General features: G+C 34.4%; 6 protein-coding genes and 1 long non-coding RNA gene across 7 annotated transcripts; 6 read left to right on the top strand and 1 right to left on the bottom strand.

Moving 5' to 3' along the window:
• The first annotated feature begins 4,287 nt into the window (after positions 1-4,287).
• LOC129307376 (uncharacterized) lies at positions 4,288-5,135 on the top strand. Its single transcript, XM_054948313.1, has one exon. The coding sequence runs from the start codon at positions 4,669-4,671 to the stop codon at positions 4,981-4,983; it is 315 nt and encodes a 104-aa protein (XP_054804288.1). The 5' UTR covers positions 4,288-4,668; the 3' UTR covers positions 4,984-5,135.
• Positions 5,136-10,783: 5,648 nt separating this feature from the next.
• Positions 10,784-11,685, top strand: LOC129307001 (uncharacterized). The gene is made up of 2 exons (XM_054947841.1): positions 10,784-11,335; positions 11,505-11,685. Exons 1-2 carry the CDS (start codon positions 10,933-10,935, stop codon positions 11,525-11,527), a joined length of 426 nt encoding a protein of 141 aa, XP_054803816.1. The 5' UTR covers positions 10,784-10,932; the 3' UTR covers positions 11,528-11,685.
• Positions 11,686-11,815: 130 nt separating this feature from the next.
• On the bottom strand, positions 11,816-12,720 carry LOC129307002 (uncharacterized). Its single transcript, XM_054947842.1, has one exon. It carries the CDS (start codon positions 12,249-12,251, stop codon positions 12,045-12,047), a length of 207 nt encoding a protein of 68 aa, XP_054803817.1. The 5' UTR covers positions 12,252-12,720; the 3' UTR covers positions 11,816-12,044.
• A 515-nt stretch (positions 12,721-13,235) lies between these two features.
• Positions 13,236-14,149, top strand: LOC129304746 (uncharacterized). Its single transcript, XM_054944515.1, has one exon. It carries the CDS (start codon positions 13,455-13,457, stop codon positions 13,680-13,682), a length of 228 nt encoding a protein of 75 aa, XP_054800490.1. The 5' UTR covers positions 13,236-13,454; the 3' UTR covers positions 13,683-14,149.
• A 625-nt stretch (positions 14,150-14,774) lies between these two features.
• On the top strand, positions 14,775-15,298 carry LOC129305559 (uncharacterized). Its single transcript, XM_054945558.1, has one exon. The coding sequence runs from the start codon at positions 14,852-14,854 to the stop codon at positions 15,296-15,298; it is 447 nt and encodes a 148-aa protein (XP_054801533.1). The 5' UTR covers positions 14,775-14,851.
• Positions 15,299-16,288: 990 nt separating this feature from the next.
• LOC129307453 (uncharacterized) lies at positions 16,289-16,707 on the top strand. Its single transcript, XM_054948425.1, has one exon. The coding sequence runs from the start codon at positions 16,405-16,407 to the stop codon at positions 16,609-16,611; it is 207 nt and encodes a 68-aa protein (XP_054804400.1). The 5' UTR covers positions 16,289-16,404; the 3' UTR covers positions 16,612-16,707.
• A 5,808-nt stretch (positions 16,708-22,515) lies between these two features.
• On the top strand, positions 22,516-24,146 carry LOC129306983 (uncharacterized). The gene is made up of 2 exons (XR_008592280.1): positions 22,516-22,650; positions 23,931-24,146. It is a non-coding gene; the product is annotated as an uncharacterized LOC129306983 (long non-coding RNA).
• The last annotated feature ends 80 nt before the right edge of the window (positions 24,147-24,226 follow it).

Here is a 24,226-nt window from a genome sequence, read left to right as displayed (position 1 = left end):
CAGAAGAGGGTGAAGAGACAGGGGAGAAGAGGAAGAAGGAACAATGTGATTGGGGTTTGATTGATTGGTTACACCAAAATGTAGGAGAAAAGCTAGACGGAAGGTCCCCCATGAATGTGGGCATTAATTGAAGCTGCTTCTACAGCACTCAGCGTGATCCCCTTGGCTGTGCGAGTCATAATTGACGACTGGTTTTCGCACAGCTTGGCTGTGGCCACTTTTCCAATCTTCCTCCCCCACTTGTGCACGTTCTGTTTCTGCTGCCTCCTTTGCAGAAGCCATGCCAATCTTGTTCCTTGTCTCCGCCAACCAAAATCGACACCGATCTTCCCACTTTCTTTTACCACCATGCCATGCAATACCACACCTTCCTACCAGGCCCATCCATTCATTAACATTTGTCAACTCTTAGGCTCAAACCCTAGCCCATCATCCTCACCTCACTCGACACTACAATGTCTCCTAAAAAAAATTAACATTTCTTTCCTGCTACAGTTAGTGTTTATACATCCTTCGTTCTAGTTTCTTGCATCTTGCTTGACGAATGGATCCCTCTGTAAAGCTTCAACATGCGTCACTGAAAATATTTTAGTGTATTAATCTTTACCTTCTTTTACATATTAAATGCTAAGAAAAATATTAAAAAATAATCCTTTTTAATTTTGTTAGAAAATAGAGATAATAACTTATTAAATTTAAAGACAAAGTTAATAATGTTTAGAATTTTTCTTACTTATAAATAAAATTGGAAGGAGAATTTATTTATTTTGATCTTTTATATTATAAGTTATTTTAACTATTTCATTAAAATTAAATAGATATAATTAAATTGTTGATATTGTTTAAAAAAATTTAATCTTCTCTTATTAAATGTATCGTCTTTAAAATTTTTACCTTGTGTACATTTTACTCTATATAAGAAAGTTATCAAAGAGTAAAATTATTAAAATAAAGTAATTAATAATTAGTTTTTTTTTTACAAAATGACCTATAAAAAGGATCATTAATACTTTTTAGAATATACGACTTAAATATAAGATTGGAATAATTTTGTAGAAGGGAAAACTTAAATACTTTCCATTATATATTTAAAGTGTCAGTTTTCAATTAAATTAAAATTTGTGTATATTTTATAAATTATTTATTTTTTAACAAATTCTTATTATTATTATTATTATTATTATTATATTAAAATTCATTGATTTGATTGTATAAAAATATATTAAATATATAAAATTAAGTATAAAAATCTTATTCTTTTGAAGAATAGTATATCATATGCAATCTCACTGTCAACCCTAATCCTATCATATTCAATATAAGTTAATATCATATAACCCCAAAAAAAAAAAAAAACTTATCCCTTAGCAGCAAGGAAGGTTCTAAAATTTAAACGGTATTTGGTACCGCACGCAAAAGAGAATTAAAAATCAATTAACCAGCAGCGTGCCAAAACAAGAAAAAGAAAAAGTTGAAAGGCAATAAAAAATCATCATTAAAATCATTGCTTGATTAACCCTTCGCTGGACATTTAGCATCTAAAGCCCTTCTTCTCTTCTTTTGTAAACCCCTCATCAACCACCAACCTCTAATCACTCATACATATATACATACATACATACATAATTCAGTCAAAATGTGATAATGAGGCTATATATATTTTCACTTTGTGATTAATGTGCATCTTGTTGTTGTATGCGAAGATTATAATGGCCACATCAATATGATCCACAAATGAAAGCTAGGGTTGCATAAAAGGTTGACTCGACAGGAATTTAACTTAATCCAAAGTCTAATTATTTTTATAAAAAGGATTGAGTTAAGCAATCTATAATTTAATCTAGTCTTAATATAACTTAAAGTCGAATATGACCGGATTGGTCCAATAAGACTAGGAGATTGGTCTTAGTCTTATTCAGCGTCTCACTTTGTTTTTTTTTTCCTTTTCAACTATAAGAGGTGGCAATTTATTTTAATATAATAAACTTAATTAACATAATAAAATTATTTATAGTTGTTTAAAATTTATAACAACAATAACTATAAATCCAAAACAATCTTCAATAACAATAAAAAATATTTCAATTACAATACAAACGATTCAAATTAAACAACTTTTAATAATATTAATCAACTTTCAACGTGTCTAAAGTTCATTATACCAAGTTAACAACAACTTTCATCAATAAAAGGAGAAGACTGATGTTGATAAATGTTGGAATTTTCCTGAATTCACAAGTATGAAACACAAAAAATTATTAATTATTATTATAAATTAACTTATTGCAATAATTATAACTATATTAAATAAATTTATAGGACCGAATAAGATCAAGTGGTCTAGATGCTTGATCTATTGTCTAGTCCAACTTGAAGAAAGAGTCTCATTTTTTTAATCTTTTTAATCTTAAAAAATCAATTTTTATCTAAATCTGACAGGATCAGATTGTTTTGAGTTGGACTTTTGCACAGTTCTAATAAAAGCTACGAGGCAAGGAAATGTGAGAATATGCGTGCAGGTGTTGCAGAAGAACATGAAGAAGCAGATAAAGGCAAAATACTGATTGTTCTTCTCAAGTTTCTCCTTCTTTTTCCAAATATTATAACATTGTTAGCAGGACTCAGTTTGATTTCAACTTTTAATTCATGAAAGGAAATTATTTGGGAGGTGGAGGATATTTATACAATTACCTGATTTCGAAACTCTTAGGAAACTCGCACACACGAATGCCTGTTTGACACGTGGACAAATGAATAAATATTTTGCAAAAAGAATGAAGCAAAATCAACGTCTTCTTCGGCCAAGAACCCAAACAGAAGAACAGCCAAATAAGAATATGAATGCGATATCATCGATCTACACAAATACAGGGCAAAGAGGGCCTATCAGAGTGTTCAATAATAGAGATTCCGTGCAACCACCGAATCTCCGCTACCTGTTCAGATAACAAAGCACTCCGTGCGACACCTCAAAAATTGAACGCATGTTTCCCATTCTCATTCCCTTCCCGAGAAAGCAAAAATCAATGGTTCACTCCGTGGCTGGAGACTTGAGATCCAAGTAAAATGTGTCCTAAGTCTATGCCATTCGTGCCCACGAGTTTAAAATATCTGAACGTGTTAACATGCAAAACACGATGGTGCTCAGTTACCGAATCACTAAACGTGGAGGCAGAAGGAAACGCAAAGCAAGAAAGAACCTCACTTGTCTTGCTAGACAATGGGGTGGAATATCTTTACCCTGTAACGCTCATTAACTTTTGATGCCTGTCTTTTGCTACTACATGTCTGATTAAAGCAACGCAATTCAAGTGGGCTCGACCATTTTACACTTCTCACTCTTTGCTTGCTTGCCTCATCTGTCCTGCTCAAAACTCAAAAGGCAAGAGCAGAACTGCTAGACTAACTCACAGATGATGTTTGGATTACGTGGTTTCGTGAGACCAAATCCAAAGGCCAAAACTCATTTAGTATTATCACAAACAAAGTCGTCTGTACACTTCTCAGGTTGTGGTACCATGGATGCCGTGTCGCGTTCAAGTGTCAGGGAATTGTGCCACTTGTTATGCCTACGTGCTTAAACGTTGCGTTAGTGCAACCTGCAGAATATTCGACCTCTGTTCTAACACGCAAGGAAGAGCACTGTTGCGATTGAGATTTAAATAGGGATTGAAGAAGATACCATCCTTATCCACTTCCTATTCCGTCTACTCTTATTTATCTTTTCAATGAAGATAAGGTTTCTATTTCTTTACTCTGCCTCTGCTGCACTGGGATCAGGTGATTCCAGTGGTTGCCCTTGTTAGTGGCTTCAAAAAGTGTCTGAAGAGTCCATTTTTTACTAAATACTTAGAAACCCCAAATTCTTAGATTTCTCGTATTATTCTGCTAATGATTTGACAATTCATATACAGCAAGACAGATTAACGGACGTAGTGATTCAATTCTTCTGTTGATAGCCTGCTAGAAAGAACCCTCTACATTAAACTCCTGGACAAACCCATCCAGTATTTTCAGGGAAAGATATGATTGCCTTGCACATGTACTGTGCAACCTGGCACACAAAAGGAAGTTGAAAGATTTTAAATAAGGAGGAGTTGCCAATTAAGTCTCCAATAGCTTGCTCATGCATTTCAGTTTGCAGGGGATTTTCATGTGTGTGACTCTTGGCATGCAAGTAAGGCGGACATTAACATTTTAGTGATTAGTTGATGGATGGATCTTAAAGTGATTACTATCCGCCAGATGGCATTTTTAATTAGGATTAAGGAGATAACTTCGCATCTCCAGAAGCATAGCAGATTTAAGAAAGCAATGATTGCTACTCGTATCTTTAAGTATATAATAAAGGAACAACTGGATCATTGATATCTTAAAAGGCACCTAGATCAAATCAACTAGTGATTCGAATATATCCGTCAGCCAACATGAATTAAAGACATTATTCCTGGGGATATATTTACTCATCTCTGCTTATGCTCATGTTCTTCTGCAGTAAAATAAATAATCTGCACGAAAAGGTGGCGACAGAGCAATATATAAGGAGTCCATCCTGTTACACGCAGATTGCAGTATAGCAAACAGCAAGACACAGTTAGAAGTGAGAAGTTGGCGGTGAAGATAGAGTTTACCCGTAAGCGTAGCAGAGAGCTGTTGAAGGGGAAGTTGATGGGTTTCCATAGGGGAAACAAGCCATCCTCAACAAGTCACAAGGCGAAGCCGAGCTTGTCATCTTCATCTTCTGGTACTGCCGGGCACGTGGCTCATCAGGACTACGTGATGGCACAGTCAAAGCCGAAGGTTTCATTTGTGGTGGCAGATTATAAACGCGGTGACCTTGTTGCCCAATTGGAAGACATGTATGGAATAGCTGCTGATGAGAGCGTGGACACCAGAGCCTCTCTGTATATATCTAGGGTTCAAGAGCGTTTCAAGCTTGAGCGACTGAACTCTGACCGCATGAAGTTTCAGGAATCAAGTTAGCTACTGCTCCGTCTGGCTTTCATGTATCTCTCACAAAGAATCCATAGTTTTCAGGGTCGTGACAGCGTTTGTTCTTGTTTTCTTTTATAGATAAATTGTAACCATCTACACAATAACAACAGCAAACTATCAATCGCCCTTTGTCGTTTTAATCTCACAGCGCAAATCCCCCTCTTTTCTCTGATTATTCGTTACTAAAATTTGCAGTCTCCTAAAGAATGAATGTATCCCCGATTTCTTCTTCTCCATGTTATTAGGAGAAGAATTTATACACGCTGGCACTCGCATGAATAAAATCTTTCGCTTGTCTTAAAAGATTAAACCTGATTCAAGGATGCATGGAAATTCGACAAGTTCATTTAAAAACCTTGGTCCTTTCATAGTGTTCTAAAAATTCGCAGCTTCCTAGACTTTCTAGCATGTAATTTTCAACTGGACATTCTCGGCTTCCTCTGTTGTCGAAATAATTGCGATTTCTTTCTATAAAAACATAGTCGGAACTGAAAGAAGCAAAAAACATATGGAGAAATATCTTGTCTATTATTGAGCAGAAGGGTACAATATATACATCAAGAAAAAGACAAGAAAAAGACAACCTAATAATGATTAATAATTGCATAATAATATCAAATAATATCTCCTAATAATGACTGAGATATATATACAATAATGATAAAATATTTGGAGAATATTCTAGATAACATCCCCCCTCAAACTCAAGATGGTTTGACCAAAAGCAACTTGAGTATGTTTACCAAGAAATGAAAGCGGCTTGGATTAAAAGACTTTGTAAACAAGTCTGCCGGTTGATGCTTGGTTCGAATTGGAACAAGTTGGATAGTGCCCCTAACGACATGCTGCCAAGTGAAGTGGCAGTCAATCTCAATATATTTGGTTCGTTCATGAAACACATCATTGTGAGCAATTTTGATTGCAGCTTGACTGTCACAATAGATGTTTGTGGAGGAGCTTTGAGATGCTCCTAGCTTGTCAAGTAACCAACGAAGCCAAAGTACTTCAGCAGTTGTGTCTGCTAGTGCACGGTATTCTGATTCAGCACTGGAGCGGGAGGCTAATGTCTGCTTCTTACTTTTCTGAGAGATGAGGGAATGGCCGAGGAAGATACAGAAACTAGTCGTAGATCGTCGATCATCACGATCACCACCCCAATCAGCATTGGAGTAAGCTCGCAGTGTAAGAGAGGAGCTAGCAGAGAAGTGAAGCCCATGATATAGAGTGCCTCTGATGTACCGAAGGATTCGGAGAACTGCTGCATAATGAGTAGTTCGAGGCTCTGACATAAATTGGCTAACAATGTGGATTGCATAAGCAATATCAGGACGGGTCACAGTAAGATAGATGATGCCTCCAACCAACTGACGGTAACGGGTGGGATTATCTAGCAAGGTGCCATCAGTGGAAGTATAGTGAACGTTTGGCTCGATAGAAGTATTTTCAACCTCTCCTCATCAGAAAGATAAGTTCGAGATATCAAATCAGTAGCATACTTGACCTGAGAGAGAGAGATACCATCTCTCTTATGATGGACCTCAAGTCCAAGAAAATAGTTCAAGTTACTAAGATCCTTCATTTCAAATTGGTGCCCCAAGTATATCTTGAGCTCGTGGACTCCTGTATCATCACTGCCTGTAATAATCATGTCATCAACATACAACAACAACAACAACACAATACCACGAGCAGTAGATCGAAAAAAAGAGCTGAGTCATGAGGACTACAAGTGAAGCCTAGCTAACTCATAGTATTACTAAACTTAGTAAACCATGCACGAGGAGCCTGCTTGAGCCCATATAAAGCTAGACGAAGACAACAAACCTTATCTTTTGGATGCTGATACCCAGGTAGAGGTTTCATATACACTTCTTCCTCTAGATCTCCATTCAAAAAAGCATTTTTAACATCCATCTGATGAAAGGACCAGTGCTTAACAGCAGCAATGGCTAGAAGACTACAAACAGAAGTCATGCGTGCAACAGGTGCAAAAGTCTCCTCATAATCAACACCATATTCCTGTGTAAACCCTTGGGCCACCAAACGGGTCTTACGTTGCTTTAAAGAGCCATCAGAATGAGTCTTGTTTTTGTACACCTATCGACAACCAATAAGAGTTTTACCAGAAGGAAGATCAACAAGATCCCAAGTGTGCATTTTCTCCAAAGCCTGCAATTCTTTATTCATAACTTGCTGCCATAAGGGATCACAAGAGGCTTCCTTAAAGGATTTGGGTTCCTGTAACTGGAGAATAGTGGAAAAATAATGATAATCGCTAAGGTAAGAGGGCGGGTTTCTTATACGGTGGGGCCGAGTATCATCGGACAATACGGGCTCAGGAGACGTGGCTTGTGTAGAAACATCTTGAGGCGTGACAGTAGGCATATCAGGAGCAGGCGTAGCATTAGTAGTAAGCTCTACAGGGGAATCTGCATCAAAGTCACTTGGAAAAAGATCAAGTGAAGGATCTGTGAAAATAGAAGGTGAAGGAGGAGAAACAAAGGAGAAATCAGTTAAGGATGAAAACATCATATGTTCCCAAAAAACATGACGAGAGATTCGAATGTGAAGAGATATAGGATCCCAGCAACGATAACCCTTATGCTCAGGGTCATAACCAAGAAAACAACAAACACAGGCATGGGCTTGCAATTTGGTAGTTTTATGTAGAGGGAGGAGAACAAAACAGACACAGGCAAATACTTTCAAAAGACTATAATTAGGAGGAATACCATGAAGGCACTCGAAAGGAGAAATATTACCAAGAACTGGGGTAGGAACTCTATTTATACAATAGACAGCGATTAAAGTAGCTTCCCCCCAGTAATGTTCAGGACAGGAAGAAGAAATGAGGAGGGCTCGAATTGAGTCAAGAATATGACGGTGTTTTCGTTCAGCTCGGCCATTTTGCTGAGAGGTGTAAGGACATGAGTATTGAGCTCAAACATTCGACCAACCTTACACCCAGTCCCGATAACCTGTCCTGTCTGAGAATTAGAAACAACACAACCACATTTGTTAAATAAAACATCATAGCCCATATCAACTAATTGTCCGATAGATAGGAAATTAAAACTAATGTTAGGGACTAAATAAGTATCATGAATAGACAGAGAGGGCAAGGAAATAGTACCAATGTGACTAACAGGCATTTGGGAGTTATCAGCAATATATATAGGGTGAGCAGTAGTATTAGGTGACATGGAGGAGAAAAAGTATTTTTGACTAGTCATATGGTTACAATAGGCAGAATCAAAATACCAAGAAGGTGTACCTGAAGGTGTGGCTAAGGCAACAGGTGGACTGGAAGAGCTGGAGATAAGCTTGCGGAGTAAAGACTCAAGTTCAATAGTAGAGGATCCTAAAGTGGAAGTAGCAGCAATAGGTGGCTCATCAGTAACAGATAGAGCAGGCTTGGATGATGAGAAACCAGACTTGAATGACCTCCCTTGATCAAGTTTGGGAGGTCGAGTGGGGCACTGATCAATGAGATGCCCAGGCTTCTTACAATAATGACAAGTTAAAGAAGGACAATTCGCAGCAATATGTCCCTTCTTCTGGCAAGTTCTGCATTCAATATATGGACACTGATCAAAAGTGTGAGTAGATTGAGGGCAGCGACTACAAAGCTTAGAATTCCTTCCAGGAGTAGCGAAAGCCATGTCAGGGGATCGTTGGAGAAGACCCAAACGAGTTTCCTCTGAATGGAGACGAGGAAGAGCATCCTCAAGAGTTGGAAGTGGGCTTTGGTGGAGCAAAAAGGCACGAACAGGCTCAAAATCATCAGTAAGAGCCATCAAGAATTGTATAAGACGAAGTTGATCTTGCCACTTGAAGAAAACTTTAGCATCCTCATCATTTTTAAAAGTAGGCTCAGAATAGGCTAGTTCGTCCCAAATAGCCTCCACTTAGAAAGAAACTTAAGCAATGGTTAACCTTTCTCCATTTTGAGAATAGCCAAGTCCTTCTGCAGTTGGTATTGATTAGACAAATCAGAAGAGGTATACCGACTAGCAAGATGATCCCATACCTCCTTAGTAGTTTCGAAGCGCCCGAACTGTTGATGAATACTAGTGGTAGAAGTATTCTGAAACCATGTTATGATTTGATTATTTTTACTATCCCAATCATCCAACCGATTAGTAAATTTTTGATTATCTTCAAAAGAGGATCTAATGGGAAATGAGACATCTCCAGTAAATAATCCTAAAGTTTCTTGCCTTTCAAAAAACCACGCATACTTTCCATCCATAAGTGATAGTTAAGACCAGCCAACAAAACAGAAATAGGTTGAGCAACCTCAGATTTCTCCATGGAAGAATAAGGGGTAAAAAATAAATAAATAAATAAGAAAGACCAAGAGGAGACAGTGATTAAACGAGAATTTCATGATAAAGTAAGAATCCCAAAATAAAAGAGTTCACATGGATTGACTTAATCAGAGAGAGAAGTTCCATAAATTCAATGAGGAAGAAGATAAAATAGATGAAACAAGCAGATGAAAAAAAGAACAGCCAAGGATAGTGTTAAGGATGAAACAAGCAGATGATGGAGATGTAGTACTGGAAGAAGGAGCGGAAAAAAAATACGGCTCTAGTACCATGAAAGAAGCAAGAAACATATGGAGAAATATATTGTCTATTATTGAGCAGAAGGGTACAATATATACATCAAGAAAAAGACAACCTAATAATGATTAATAATTACATAATAATATCAAATAATATCTCCTAATAATGACTGAGATATATATACAATAATGATAAAATATTTGGAGAATATTCTATATAACAGGAACAAAAGAAATATCTTCTCCCCTGCATTTCCCTTTCATCACTTTCCGTTTGTCTCGATTATCGAAACAGATATGATCCCTGCCCACCTCCTGCCCCTTATCATATCCATGCTCCTCACTCTCCCTCTCCCCCCTCATCTCATCCCCATAAAATGAGTTGTCTTTTACCAGCAAATTTAATTGTTTAATAAATAATTATCATAAAAAAATAAATTTAAATTGTTAAAATGGAACTTGTACAATTTACAATTATATATTATTGTTTAATTTATTTATAAATTAAATTTTTTATTATTTATTTTATTTCAATTATATATTAGTTAAATTTTAATAATTTAAAATTATCTGTTTATTTTATCTAGTAACATGCATTTGGTTAAGCTGGTCCAACTAGTAAAATTAACTTATCCTATGTCTTTAGTATGATACAAGTGACAAAAGTTATTCATCATGTGTTTTCAATCCTTCTAGTAGTGCTTGAAATTGTCATCCAACTATAACACTATTTTGTAATTGGAATGCCAAGATGATCAAGGATAAAAGAAAAAATAATGTTTGTTGTACTACTTTATTACATATCATCTCAAAACTTATCACAAGTTTTATTTAAAGACATTTTTTATCCATTGAATCCAACTCCTTTTTGGTCTGCCTTAGAGCCTTATTAATATAGATTAAATATAAGATAGATCAAAGGTTAATTGATCGTTGTAGTTTTTTTCTAATCTGTTATAAAAAAAAAATTTACAACTGTCTTTTGTAGAAACATCATTCTGATCATTCTTTGATAATCAATATTAGTTTACTATTTCAGAATTTTGGCATTGTTTACTTTAATATTCCCTAAGAAAAATCTTATTTTCTTTCCCCTAAAACCTTTATGATTCCCCAGGCTTATGTTATGTAAGCTACCTTCATTTTATTTAATTGATCTTTTTATTTACCAAAAAAAAAAAAAAATTTCCTATGTATATCCTTTGATATGCAGTCCAGTCACGTTGGTAAAAGCATTTCCTCACGGGGGGACGCTGAGGGAATCTGGTTCCATCATCCCATAGAGTAAACCTCTCGCCGTTTCATTCTCACATGTTCCCGGGATTCCCCCGCTTACCTCTTTTTCCCGAGTCGAGTCATAAAGAATTATGAGAACCTTAGTTGAAGATGAAGATGAACATTCTAAGGTTCTGTACGAGATCCAATCCATCATCGTTGACATTCTCAGGTTCCCTTCTTTACCCCTCCCCTTTTCCACCCCCTATTCTCATGTTGCTGCTTCCTCTTCATCATCATGGTCCTCTGTTATGAGACATCTCTGGACCACTCTGTTGTCGTCGCTGGTCTCTCCAGCTGCTTGCGCTTCTCTGTTTTTGGGGATTTCTCTGACCTTGATGATCTTCGGGTCCTTGGCTTTTGCCATCGGCTTCGTGTTATTGCCGTGGGTTATTGCTCTGGTATTGACATTCTACACGGCCACGGTGGTTTCCACCTTATGCCGATTGGGTCGCACCGTTCTCGGTTCTGCTCCGGGGGACAACTATGTGCTCTGTGAGTCCCTACTTACCCCGCACTTGCTGTAAAGGACGACCTTTTGGGATTCCTTTTTTCTCTTGTTTGCTTTAATTATGCTTTGAAGCTTTTGTTGATCACGTATTTCGGTGTGGATTGAATTGAATAATTGTAACTCTCCATTCTCTTTGGATATCTACTTTTGCAGGTTGGGATTTATCCAAAAGCTGAGACCGATGTCTTTTTTAAGGCTAGAAGGGGAAAGATTGTCTGAGACGCTAAGATTGAAGGATGATGCATTTGCCTCATATATATTACTGACATTCTGGTTGTAAAAGAGTCGTGATGAAATTTGAATGAACTGGTTAATTTATGTCTCCCTTGTTTTACTGCAGAATCAGTCTTGCTTTTAATTGTTGGCTCAAAATCTTCCTTTTCAGTCTTCTAAATCATCACGAAGTTCGGATTACGAGGACAAATCCTACTTTTATATAAAACCTCTGTGCTTGATATTTCTGACCCTCAAGTCTCGCGAGTAATTGATGGACAGGATTTACCACAAAATTTTCAGTTGACAATGTCAAGTGATGTGCCAATTAATATAGTTTGTTTGGTAATAACAAGCGCAATTGAATGATACCATAATAAAAATCTTAGATAATGAATAAATTACAAAGCATATAAGAATATAGGAAGACAAGAGGTAAAACAAAGAAGTTTAGGCGTGAAGAATGGAGGGAGGGAAGGATCAGGAGCTGATGTGAACTCCAATGGCAATGATGAATATAACCATGAAGCCAAAGAAGAGAAGGGTATGGACAAAGATGGAGATGCCGCTGGTTTGGAAGTTGCAGAATTCGACGGCTCGGCCTTTGCCTGGAAGCTGAAAGAGCAAGCCAGGAGTGAAGAGCACAAACAGCACGAGGCCTATCACCACAGGACCCCAATCCGCCATTTTTATCAGCGAGAGAGCGAGGGGATGAGGAAGCAGTGGCAGAGACAGATGTAAAAGCGTGAAGGAGGAGGATCATGGATTTATAAGAAGCAAACTTAATTAGCAGAGATAGGGATGAGAGATAAAACAAGGTGGGGATGTCAAGGAAGGGAAGGAAGAAACATTCAAATGGAAAATGGACAAGAAGAGTGAGGTATTCTTATCAAAGTGAGCATTGGATACAACGATTCTGCGTTTGACTTCTTCCATCCCAGACGGCCGCTTTTGTCTGCGACTTCACTCTCCACTCCTCAGTGTGTCCTAGTATCACCCACTCTCTTCCTCATCAATCTCTAAACTAAATACCCTAGATACCTAAGAGTTAACTCAAATATGCAGAGAGTTTGATGAGAATTTCACGAAACAGATCTAAAATTGAGGTTATCAGAAATTAAACTGAGATTTTTTTCTCGCCTCTTTCTTCTTGCCTTCGAATTCCTTGTTTTTTTTTTTTGTTTTTTCGCATGATGATTCCCCCCCCCACCTTCCCTTCTTCCTTTCCTGCCAAAGGACATGCAAGTCCCTCATAGAAGGCTTATTTCGCGGAGTATGATTTAAAAAAAGAAAAACGTTGGAGAATACAAAAGTTAATGGAAATCTCTAGGATTTAGCTTTAACTTGATATGGAAACCACACGTATGATTGGTTCACAGTTGCAAAATTGTCCACCGATCAATATGCTGTGCTGCCTGGGGTCCACGAAAGGGGCAGTCCACGATATATGGAATTCAACCTCATGTCAATTCATTTCATTCTTTTCCTGCTTTCATACATGGTTCCGAGTTTAAAGACTCTGCACAAATCTAGGCAGCTACTTTAATAAAATTAGTTTAATAGAATCCGGAAGTTAGAGCTACTTTAATAAATCCGTAAAGCAAACAGAAAAAGAAGCGGCCGAGTGATCAATTATATGCAGAAGCTTAGGGGGGGGGGGGGGGAATGAATAAAGTAGCACTCCTAAATCCTCATAAAGCAGATCCACTACCTCGCATTATTATACCTTTCCTCCCTAGCTATCCCAATCTCTTCTTTCTCACCAAGTTTAGCATCATCTCCTTCTCCTTACAGGCCAAGCAACTCTCGCTACTTATTAAGAAACTGTCACATGGCGACATCATTCCATCATCGTCCACACGCTTCGACACCGCACACCACGAGTTCACAATGTTTGAGACAGAAATGGGAGCCGACTGGGGGCCGGTAATTGTGGCGGTGGCCCTTTTCATCCTCCTATCTCCGGGGCTGCTCTTTCAGATACCGTCGAGGTATAGGGTAGTGGAGTTCGGGAACATGAACACCAGCGGGATTGCTATTCTGGTTCATGCCGTCATATTCTTCTGTATTCTCACCATCCTGGTTATTGCCGTTGGCATTCACCTACACTTCACTTGATCCCATTTTGCTTCCAAGCTGTGCCACTTCTGCTCATTTGTTCAGTACGAGTTTTGTGTTATTATTGCTGACAGTAATCTTAGTCCTCTTTTCAGCAACGTCAGTTCTGTAAATTTCAGTCCCCCCATCAACTAGGAATGTGTAATATTTAGCGCGCTATTCCTACAAGTAGAAGTAAGCAAAACTTTGCAATGGCAGGTGTTCATGTTTTCAATTTTTTTTTCCCCTTTTCTTTGATTTCTGTATAATTTGAACTGGGGATGAAGGGATAGTAGCGTCCAGAGCGAGACAATACCCCTCCTCAGAGTAGACAACAAGGAAGGATGAAATGCTTGTGAGTTGTGAATATGTAGGTTTAAGTTTATAAAGAGACTAACTGAGTCAGTGATCATCTAGGTTCGGTTTGATCTTCTTAATTACAATTATAAATAACAATATAGCAATATGCCAATATTTTATCTTCTGAATTCTCATGTCTATGATTCACTAAATTTGGCCCAGCTTCTTCCCGCAGTTTAATTAATTATGCAGCAAATTTAAGCTGATATCGCCGCTGTATTGCTGATTCGCGTTTCACTCAGTCACAGCACACAGAAATTCCAATCCTAAATTCTACCGTGAGAGTTATAATTCGGTAACCTCGCACTAACATTATAGTAAAGTTCTGCCCATGAAGAACACTTTGTTACCTGTGGCCCCTCAAGGCTCCGTCATGTGAACCAATAACTACAAGAAATCTAAATAAAAAATAAAAAAGTGGCTGAAATTAAAATTTCAAAGATGAAATTGATATTTTCATAAAACCTCTGACTGAACATATGATGTGTAATCCTGATAACATGAGTGACTAGTTACCACCGGAATCATTTCCTCAGAAATTATTGACCGGAACAAATCTTCCAAGTCTGATCCAAAGTCCCAACATATAACGATAAATCATGGTTAGATAAACTATTTTGGCTGCTAGCCATTTATTGAATAGATATGTGGAACCCGAAAACAAGCTAGAAGACTAGAAGTCAAATCTTGTTACGGATCGGATTAAAAATATAACAAACTTTATTGGATTTTAAGATCTATAATTGACCAGTGTTCAATATATTAGTCAACTTAACAATACTGGGAAGAGAGAGAGACTAAAAATTGGCAGTCCAGCAGCACAGGCATAAATGACCAGATCAGATCTGAGCCGCGTAACTGTACAAAGGCGGGAATCAAGAAGAAGAATACAGAGTTACCGGTGGCGAAGGAAGGATCCAGATCCAGGAGTGTCAGCCGATGTAAATATGAATGTGGAGAGCCAAGAGAAGGATGGCGTAGAGAGCGAAGAAGATGAGGGTGTGAATGAAGATGGCTTTGCCGTTGGTCTTCATGCCTCCGAACTCCAGCTGCTTGCTGTGTCCAGGGAAGGAACAGAGCAACCCTGGTTGAAGCAGCACGAACAGCACCACGCCGATGAACACTGGGGCCCAATCCGCCATTTCCTTTTTCGATCAGATCAAAAGTTTGCCGATCTCTTTTCCAATTCCCCGCTTTCGCAGCCTCACCGACTCCACTTCGGCGTGCACGTTCCACTAGCGAAGGCCAGAGGTCTGGCCTCAATTTCAAAACCGTGAGCCTCTGGGTCCCACCTACAGTCTCTGCTCACTCCACTCAACCACCCCTCTCTCCGGATAATCCAAATCAAGTTATTATCGCCTTCCCTTTGAAATTATAAAATAATTTTAAATAAAATTATACGTATTAATACAATAAAATAGTAATACTTTATCTATTTTTAAAAAATAAAATTATAAATTTTTAAAAACGTGTTTATACAATTAATCATTACCTACAATATTATTCAATTTTCCCTTCATTTATAGAATAATATTAATAAAATTTTAATTTTTTTTAAATTGTTTTATATTTTAAAATAAAAAATTATTTTAATATTATTTTATAATTTGAAATGATGAGAGTATTATTTAATAACGATAGATCTGTCACGCTCAATTTTTAAATAGGATAATTAATTCCCATTTTAATGACCCCGAGCCCGTCTAGTTCGACCGCTTTTTGGATCCTTATCGTGTTGCATCCACGCTTACCAGAAGAATCACATTCCTTCGGCTTCTCTCAGCACCATCGTGACAACCCTTTCGGATAGGAATATCAATAAATATACGAAAGCAGAGAAAAGAGCCTTTGCTTAATTAAATTTCCGTTCTTTATTGTTAGTCGCTATAATACAGCAGCACAAAGTCGAGTGATCATTGGGTGAACAAAATAATGAGATTTTTATTTTCAGTAGCTTTTTCCTCCGTTTTTTCATCTTGTTGCTTCGACATTATAGCGAGAGTGGGTGACGAGGACAAGGTTGTAATCAAACATTAGATGGACAATGATGGAGCTTAATGAACCAGCTATAATCACCATTGTTTATTGAATTTTAATTGAAATGCTATCATAATAGAGCCAGCCAGACCAACCAGCGTTTTGAAATGGACCCGTAACGAAAACGATGCGTTCCCTTTTCTTATCCAGTAACAACCACAAGCACGACTGGGAAAAAGGAAAAATAAATAAATAAAGAGCATGATTGACTGATTATTTCTAGGTGAGGAATCGAATTCTCTTTACACGTGGTGGAGCAGAATAATATGTGGTAACAGATGTTGTTGGTCCTTCATATTCACATATCTCCAAATCCATATCTTGTTATTTGGTGTTAGGGTTGAGAATGTTGGATTGGGGTGCTCCTCTGATAGCAGCTGCCCTGTTCGCGTTTTTGTCGCCGGGATTGATATTTCAGATGCCGGGGAAGAATGGACCCTTGGAGATCATGAACATGAAGACCACTGCTGCTTCCATCTTCGTACACACTGTTATTTATGGTCTCTTCCTTATTTTGTTCTTTATTGTTCTTAATGTCCATCTCTATTTCTGACATGCTCTGATTACCCTTTCCTCTGTTTCTGTACTCCCTGTAATTGTAATGCTCTGCTGCAAACTCTAATCTTTGTACGGTCTCTTAGTTTTCACATGATTACCCTCCCGAGTGATTTGCATGCTTGTAGTTTTCGTGTAGGTGTGTAGCACGCATACACGTCGCCACTGTAAGAGATTGTGTTCCCTGCTGGGATTAGCTTTATTTTTCCTCATTTCAATTCTCTATTATTCTTGCATGAACTAAAATGAGACAACTTTGTTTGAAAGCCAGACAATAACAGAAAACTAAACCCTCTCTTTCTCTCTGCTTTTTGCTTTTTTAACGCAAGGTCAAAGTTAGAAACAGAAAAAAGGGCTTGATATGCAGCTGATATGAAAAAGTATAATTTTTTTTTTTGAAATTTTAATTTATTGAAACAAAAAACGGTAACGTAACCAACCCACATATCCGGGATGTGGCATGAGGATTCAACGTTTAAAGATGAGCTTCCAACGTTATTGCGTTGAGGAAAAAGGAGAGATTCCCGTTCTTCATCTCCACCCTCTGCTGCTAGTTGCTACCCTTTCTTTGTAATCAAAACTAAAAGGAAAAATGATAATTAAAGATCTTAAGATTATTAATTTTAATTAAAAATCATAAAATATTAAAATTTCAATTAAGGACCATGGTCCTTACTTAAAATTTAAAAAAATATGATTGTCTTAAATGCCTTAGTGAAGTTAGTAAATTTTTAAATCATTTTTATATATTTCATAAGTAACTTTAAAATATTTTAAAAGTAATTTTTTTTTCATATTGCAAAATAATTCATTTCTAAGTATAGTTCCTTATTTCCCAACTAATATTAGTAATATTCTATACTAAGATAGTGATCTCAACAATGTCATCCTTTTTTTCCAAGTGGTAATTCTATATATATAAGCATGAAATTTGACAAGTCTTTCGATTAATATTTTTGAGTGAAATTAGTAAATTTTTAAATAACTTTAATTTATTAATTTATAAGTGACTTTAAAATGTTTTAAAAGTGAATTTTTTCATCTTGAAAAATAATTTATTCCCAATGTGGTTCATTATTTTTTCAAATAATATTAACAATATTCTGATATTATAATAGTAATTTCAGAAGCGTTATGTACATTTTAGTATTTAATAGAGGGTAATTTTATAAAGTTATGAATATTTTTATTTTAAGTAAATATTATGATTTTTAATTGAAATTTTAATATTTTATGGTCTTTAATTAAAATTAATAATCTTAAAGGATCTTTAATTATTATTTTTTCAAACTAAAAAGGTCAAATATATTTTATGTAAAAACCGTAGCGCAACAAAATAAACTATAGACGGACGACACCTATAAAACCAATTACAAATGGACTCGTAAGTAGCGCATAAGCAAAGACCAAATGAAGAAACTACGCGGATAAAATAAGGCCCAACACGAAACAAGAGTCCAACGTAAAAATAGAAGAACAAGATCATCTTCATTTTCACAAGGCTTACTCCTCCAATTCAATATATAACTCACTTTTTAAAAACAAAATTTAATTTACTTATAAGGATAAAATTATTTTATTTTATATTAAAATTTTTAAATTACTTTTAAAAAAAAAAAATAATATAAAAAATAATATTATATAATTAATTTATTTTTTACTTTTCATTCGAGAGTTATATTTAAAATTTCACTTACTCTTATTTTTTATATTTTTATTATATTAGTATTATTTAAAATTTCACTTACTCTTATTTTTTATATTTTTAATATTAATAGAATTGATAAAAATAATTTATAAATAAAATTAAAAGGCGTAAGATACGATGTCACATCAAAGCTAAGAGGAAGACAAGCTTTAAGGGGTCCCTTGAATTATTGGATACGTGGAGTTTTCTGGTAACTTCACTGGCATTTTTTATTTTTATTTTTTTCTTTTTGTGTCGACTGTCGAGTGCTTACTCCACTTGATGGTTGAGATATCCAATAATCAGTCCGGATATTTTCTTATAAAACAACGACGCTTTCTTTGTTTCAAAAATACAACGACTTAGCTTGTAACTCCTGAAAATACACAGCAAGCGTACTCGTGGGTAAGATGAGCAAAACTGAATAAAAATGATTGAACCAAATAAATCCAATCAAAACTAAAGAAATTATTAGTAAGGTTTGGTTTAGTTTTATAAATTAAAAAATTGAATGATTTGATTAACGTTTCAATTTTTTTCCTTTAAAACCTTACCCAAATTTGAATCGTACCTTGTTTATATTTTTAAGTGTATTTTTTATAATTGAAACCTTAACTAAATTTGAATTGTACCTTGTTTATATTTGTAAGTGTATTTTTTATAATTAATATTAGACTATTAATTAATATTTATTATTTTTAAATTTTAACCTCAATTAGTTTAAGTCCAAAATATTTTAATAGAACTCCTAACCTTACTTTTTAATTTTGCCAATTTCTTTTAACGTAAAAGATGGTCCAATCTAAGGAGAGGTATATTGTCATTATTAACTAAAGAGAGTCAAATACTTCACTATATGTTATTGAAACATGTTTTCCTTTTATTGAGAGTCAAATATTAAGAGTCAAATACTTTTTTAAAAAAGTACACATTTAATTTTTTTAACTTTACACAACATTTTGGCTGAAAAAAACACTTTACACAACATTTCATTTTAATCTCTTAATTTTTAAAGTATTTATTTTAGTTATTTAATCTTAACATTGTTAGTTTTATACCAATAAATTTTTACATTGAATATTTAAATATTAATAAAAAATTTTCAAATGTTGACATATTAAATTTATTTTTTCAAAATATCAATAATTGATATAGAAAATAATCATTTAAAACTAATAAAATTAGGTTTAAAGGATTAAAAAGATACTTTACAAAATTAAATGACTAAATTAAAATCTTATATAAAGTTAGAGGACTAAAACTATAGTTTAACCATTGATTTAGAATAAGTTTCTTTTCCTTATAAATATTAAGATAATTTGTAATGAAATATAACCGGTGTTAATGTACTTATAATGCATATACTCTGATATTTATTAATAACAAAATTTAATTTTTATTTTTAATATGATATTCATTTTCATTTATAAATAATAAAGTTGAGAATGTGACTTGATTTTGAAATATAAAAAGAAAAAAGGAGTCAAAAAATATTGAAATTTGATTTATGTATATCCTAAATCAAACCAAACTGTATAAAAATCAAACTAAATCATTCTTAATAAAAAAACTGATGGAAGTATTATTTTTTGTGCAAACTGATTGATTTGATTCATATTTTAATTAAAACCGAATCAAATCATATCTTTAATCATCCTTAAACTCGTGGGCAGTCTGCTGAGAAAGAGGGCATGCTGCTACAGTTTGATATTAACGTTATTTGAAAACCGCGCATTGAAATTAGTGGGTTAGTGAAAAAATTACAAATCTTAATAGGGATTACTTTTGAGATATAATAAAAATATGACGATTCGTTTTTAAAACGTGATAGTTTAACGTTGAATATTTTAATATTTTCTGGAAATTAAAAATTTCATTATAAAAATTTTTTTATGCTGTTTTCACTTTGGATATAATAATTATTTAATCACGTTTCATATTTATTATTGCATTATGTTGATCTCGTGAAACAAAAAATTATTACATAGTAAAGACAATTATTTAATTTTGTAAAATACTTTCATTATTATTTTTATTGATATTCTTTCTCTCTGCAATTATTCTTGCAATCAAATGACAGTTAAATCGCGTTAAGCAAAGCATGTACGCAAGGCTTGCATGCGCCCGCATGTGTGTATAGATGAACCATGTTTATAATTTCTTTAAACAATAAAATAAATCAAGTGTAAATATAATTTTTAATCCCTATACTTTACTCGGCTTTTGGTCCTTATATTTCTTTTCACTGTTTTAGATTTCTATATTTTTATTTTTCATTATTTTCAATCCCTTTAAAAGCAAAGTATAAGAACCCTGAAAGGATTCAAAACAATGAAAAATAAAAGTATAAAAACTTAAAATATAAAAAAAAATAATAGAAATCAAAAGCAAAACATGAATAAAGTATAGAGATTAAAAGTTATATTTACCCATAAATCAATTACGTATACAATAAGGAGACGCGCATGAGTACAAGAGATCTTTGAGTAACTTCAATTCAACCTGATTCTCATTATACCAATCAGATTAAGAGGGACTAAATGAGTAAATCACGTTGGCATAAAAAAGGATGAAAGCGTTAACCATGAGTGACCGAACGTCCGATCGATCAATGAAGGGCAGAGATGGGAATTGACGATACACAAGTTAACCCAAGTAGAGATGGATGCGAACAAGAAAAAAGAAGATGCAAATGAGAACAAAGTAGAGAGAGGCATGAACGATAATGGAGAGTCCACTGGTCCCGAAACTCCCAAACGCCACAATCTTCCCATTTCCAGGTATCTGTATCAGCAAGCCCGGTGTTAACAGTATGAACAGCACCACCGCCACAAACACCGGCCCCCAGTCCGCCATCTTCTTCTTCTTCTTCTTCTTCCTCTTCCTTCTGTGCCTACTTTCAGGTAGCTAGATAGGTTTGGAACTGAACCACACTACTGCAACGCATTCATATATATAAAGGAGACATTCAGAGATAGTCTCTCTTTTGGAAGAACACACACAAGTGACTGATGACGAGGAAAAGGCCAAAGTTGGTTACCCGATGTGAACCTATACCCATTCAAATCTTACAGATTTATGTGCATGAGATCAGTCAACCACGCACTTGCTTTTAAAGGATATGGATTGTATCATTAAAAATCCACCTGATTTTCTTTTTATTATAACCAATCTGGACTTTAGATGTAAAGGAGCTAAGTGAGGACGTGCTAGCTTTTTGATTGCTTACTAATTAATCATTCTTATAATTTCAGATATATATATCTATTTACATATTGTTGCATTTTTATGACACAAAAAAATTGATACCGACTTGTCTTTACTTATTATTATTGTTATTATTATTATTATTATTATTTGTATTCATGCCACTTGTTGAAATTTTTTTAATAAAATACTTTCAAAATTGTTATTATGAAAAATATAGTTGCTGATTATGGTGGCGATTTCATTAAAGAAAGTTGCTTAAAGCTATCCAATTATTTATTTTATTTTTTATAAAATAAGTCCATGAAGATAAAGCAGACTTTTTTATGCGTTGCGTCGCTCTGGAAAGTCATATATATGTTAAGCCAAGGTAAAAAAAAAAAAAAAGTTTCCTGATAACTAAGTTTATAGTTTATGAGAATTGGCAAAATATATTGACTTGTTTGACTTCAAGATACTATGATTATAGAAGCGGAATATAAAACTTACCCCTCATGCATGCATTTAATCAATGAACTTGTTTTGATGGTGCCAAATTTATTTGAACGGACGAATCCTTCACAACAAATGGAAAATTTGGAGTGTTGTTCGTGTGTAAATGTAACATCCTGATTTTTATATAATAAAAAATTGTGAAATTTAGGTTTTAAGGAAAAAAAATGATAATAATAGGAATTTATATTATTTGAGATTATTTAGAAATAATATTATGGTTAGGTATTTAATTATGAATTTAAAAATTTAAATTTAAAACCACATAAGCAATATTTAGTTAAGATATAATACATAAATAATTTTTTTTATGTGTGTGTTAAAAAAAAAGAGAAGGTAGAAGGAACAAAAAAAAGGGGGTGGAAGGTTGTTGTTTCTAAGTCCCACATTGATTAGATGAGGGAAGAGAAGAGGTGCCTTCATGTATAAAAAGGAGGGGGTGTGTGCATTAGGAAGCATGAGAGGCTAAGATGCAATTTAGAGCAAATTGCAACTTTTGGCCCAAAGGTTTGAATAATTAAATTCAAACCTATAGTTTTTTTTTAATATAATTTTGGGACTCACAATCCCAGTTTTTATATTATTTTTCTCTCTTCCTCTCACGTTGCTCGGCGTTTTCTCGCAAGGGAGGATTATTTTCTTTTTCTTCAGGTATGTTCTAACTTTCCTGTTTAGATTAGTATTTAAAAATTTATTTAATTACAAAATTAATTTTATAGTTATTTTCTAAATAATATTAGCTTTCTAGTGATATGATTATTCTATAGGATAGAGTAAATATTTTGATTAGGATTTTTCTATAGGATAGTTAATCTGATGATATGATGGATTAAAAATATAGGTTGAAACTCTTAGGGATATAAAAAATATTACAGAATATTTTCTTGAGGTTGAAACTCATGTTTAAGAATTTTTGAGTTAAAATCTAGATCTATATGGTTGAATTTATGTGGAATCTGAGATGTAAGGATAAACCTATGATTATTAAATATTTATTTAAGTATGAATAGGTATTTTTGAGGTTATAGAAAGGTGATTTGAGGCTTCAGGATAATTCTAAATTTTTAATTTATTTTTGGATGAATTTTTAGAATATAGAAGGATGAAATTGTGATACTAGAAGTGAATTGAGGATAAAAAAAAATAGTTCATTAGGGTACGAGAATTTTAGAAAAGAATTTGGGAAGTTAAATGAGGCATAAATTTTAAATTAGTGTTAATATGGACTATAGATCTAAGACTTTCTAACTCTTTAAATTAGAGTTATTTATTTTAATGTAAAATTAATATATAGTATTGTGAAATAATTATGTAGATTATATTGACAAAGATAGTGGTGAAAAAGGAGTTGTGAAGGGGAACTTGTTATTCAAGACACAATGTAACCATTATTAATGTGTTGTGATGGGTGTGTTTGTGAATGGTTATGTGTTGTTTTGTTGTTTGAAAAAATTATGAATTATTGAAAATAAATACTGTTATATACTTCCATGAAATCATTGCCAAGTGGGTTAAAAATTTATTTTTGTTTATCATGATGAGATATTATTGTTCAGATATATTTCTGTTTGGATATTTGAATGATGCATGACTTGTCAGGGTATTTTAATGTATGGTGTTAATGGAAATTTCTGTTCGGTTAATTATTACCACGTGGTAAGCCCTCATTGGACCCAATGAGTGGCGTGTCGCTTGGTCCAACTCACCTTTGGCCGGGTGATTTGGCGTCCGAGCATGGTGAAAGGAGGATATAAGGTGCAGTCATGCAAATTAAATACTTGTTCGGTTTGTTTGAAAGTATTGTTCGGTTAAATGTTTTGTGTGCCCACTTAGCAATCGCATGATTAGTTACATCCGCATGCATCATTACATATTAATTTTTGGTTACTGGGACTTTTAAGTCTCATTCCCCGTGGTTAACATTTTTACAGGAGCGAGTCCGGCCGAGAAAGCACCAGAGGTGTAACTATAGTGTATGAGACACCATCTTTTACGTTGCCTCTTATTTTGGATTATACAATGTATCTTGTGCCAACTTAGGACATATCTTCTTTGTGAAGCATGTAAACTCTAATCCTTTTTATTAAAAGTATTTATATGACCAAGAGGATTATATCTGTCCCTCTTGATTCATGACCTGATTTAAATATCATGCCATGAGGATCCTGTCTGTCCCTCATAGTTCTAATTGTTTTTTTTTGAGATATTTTAAGACTTGTGGTATATT

This window comes from Prosopis cineraria, unplaced genomic scaffold (genome assembly GCF_029017545.1).
Source record: "Prosopis cineraria cultivar Desert tree isolate PC_DT_omini unplaced genomic scaffold, ASM2901754v1 PC3, whole genome shotgun sequence".
Lineage (NCBI taxonomy): Eukaryota > Viridiplantae > Streptophyta > Magnoliopsida > Fabales > Fabaceae > Prosopis > Prosopis cineraria.
The sequence above is the reverse complement of the archived record's forward strand: the minus strand, read 5'-3'. Positions and strand labels throughout refer to the sequence as shown.

Bases quoted from the DNA above. Each gene is read 5' to 3' on its own strand.
- LOC129307376 (XM_054948313.1), top strand. From the start codon at position 4,669: ATGGGTTTCCATAGGGGAAACAAGCCATCCTCAACAAGTCACAAGGCG.
- LOC129307001 (XM_054947841.1), top strand. From the start codon at position 10,933: ATGAGAACCTTAGTTGAAGATGAAGATGAACATTCTAAGGTTCTGTAC. The intron at 11,336-11,504 runs GTGAGTCCCTAC...CTACTTTTGCAG, and splicing joins GGGGGACAACTATGTGCTCT to GTTGGGATTTATCCAAAAGC.
- LOC129307002 (XM_054947842.1), bottom strand. From the start codon at position 12,251: ATGGCGGATTGGGGTCCTGTGGTGATAGGCCTCGTGCTGTTTGTGCTC.
- LOC129304746 (XM_054944515.1), top strand. From the start codon at position 13,455: ATGTTTGAGACAGAAATGGGAGCCGACTGGGGGCCGGTAATTGTGGCG.
- LOC129305559 (XM_054945558.1), top strand. From the start codon at position 14,852: ATGACCAGATCAGATCTGAGCCGCGTAACTGTACAAAGGCGGGAATCA.
- LOC129307453 (XM_054948425.1), top strand. From the start codon at position 16,405: ATGTTGGATTGGGGTGCTCCTCTGATAGCAGCTGCCCTGTTCGCGTTT.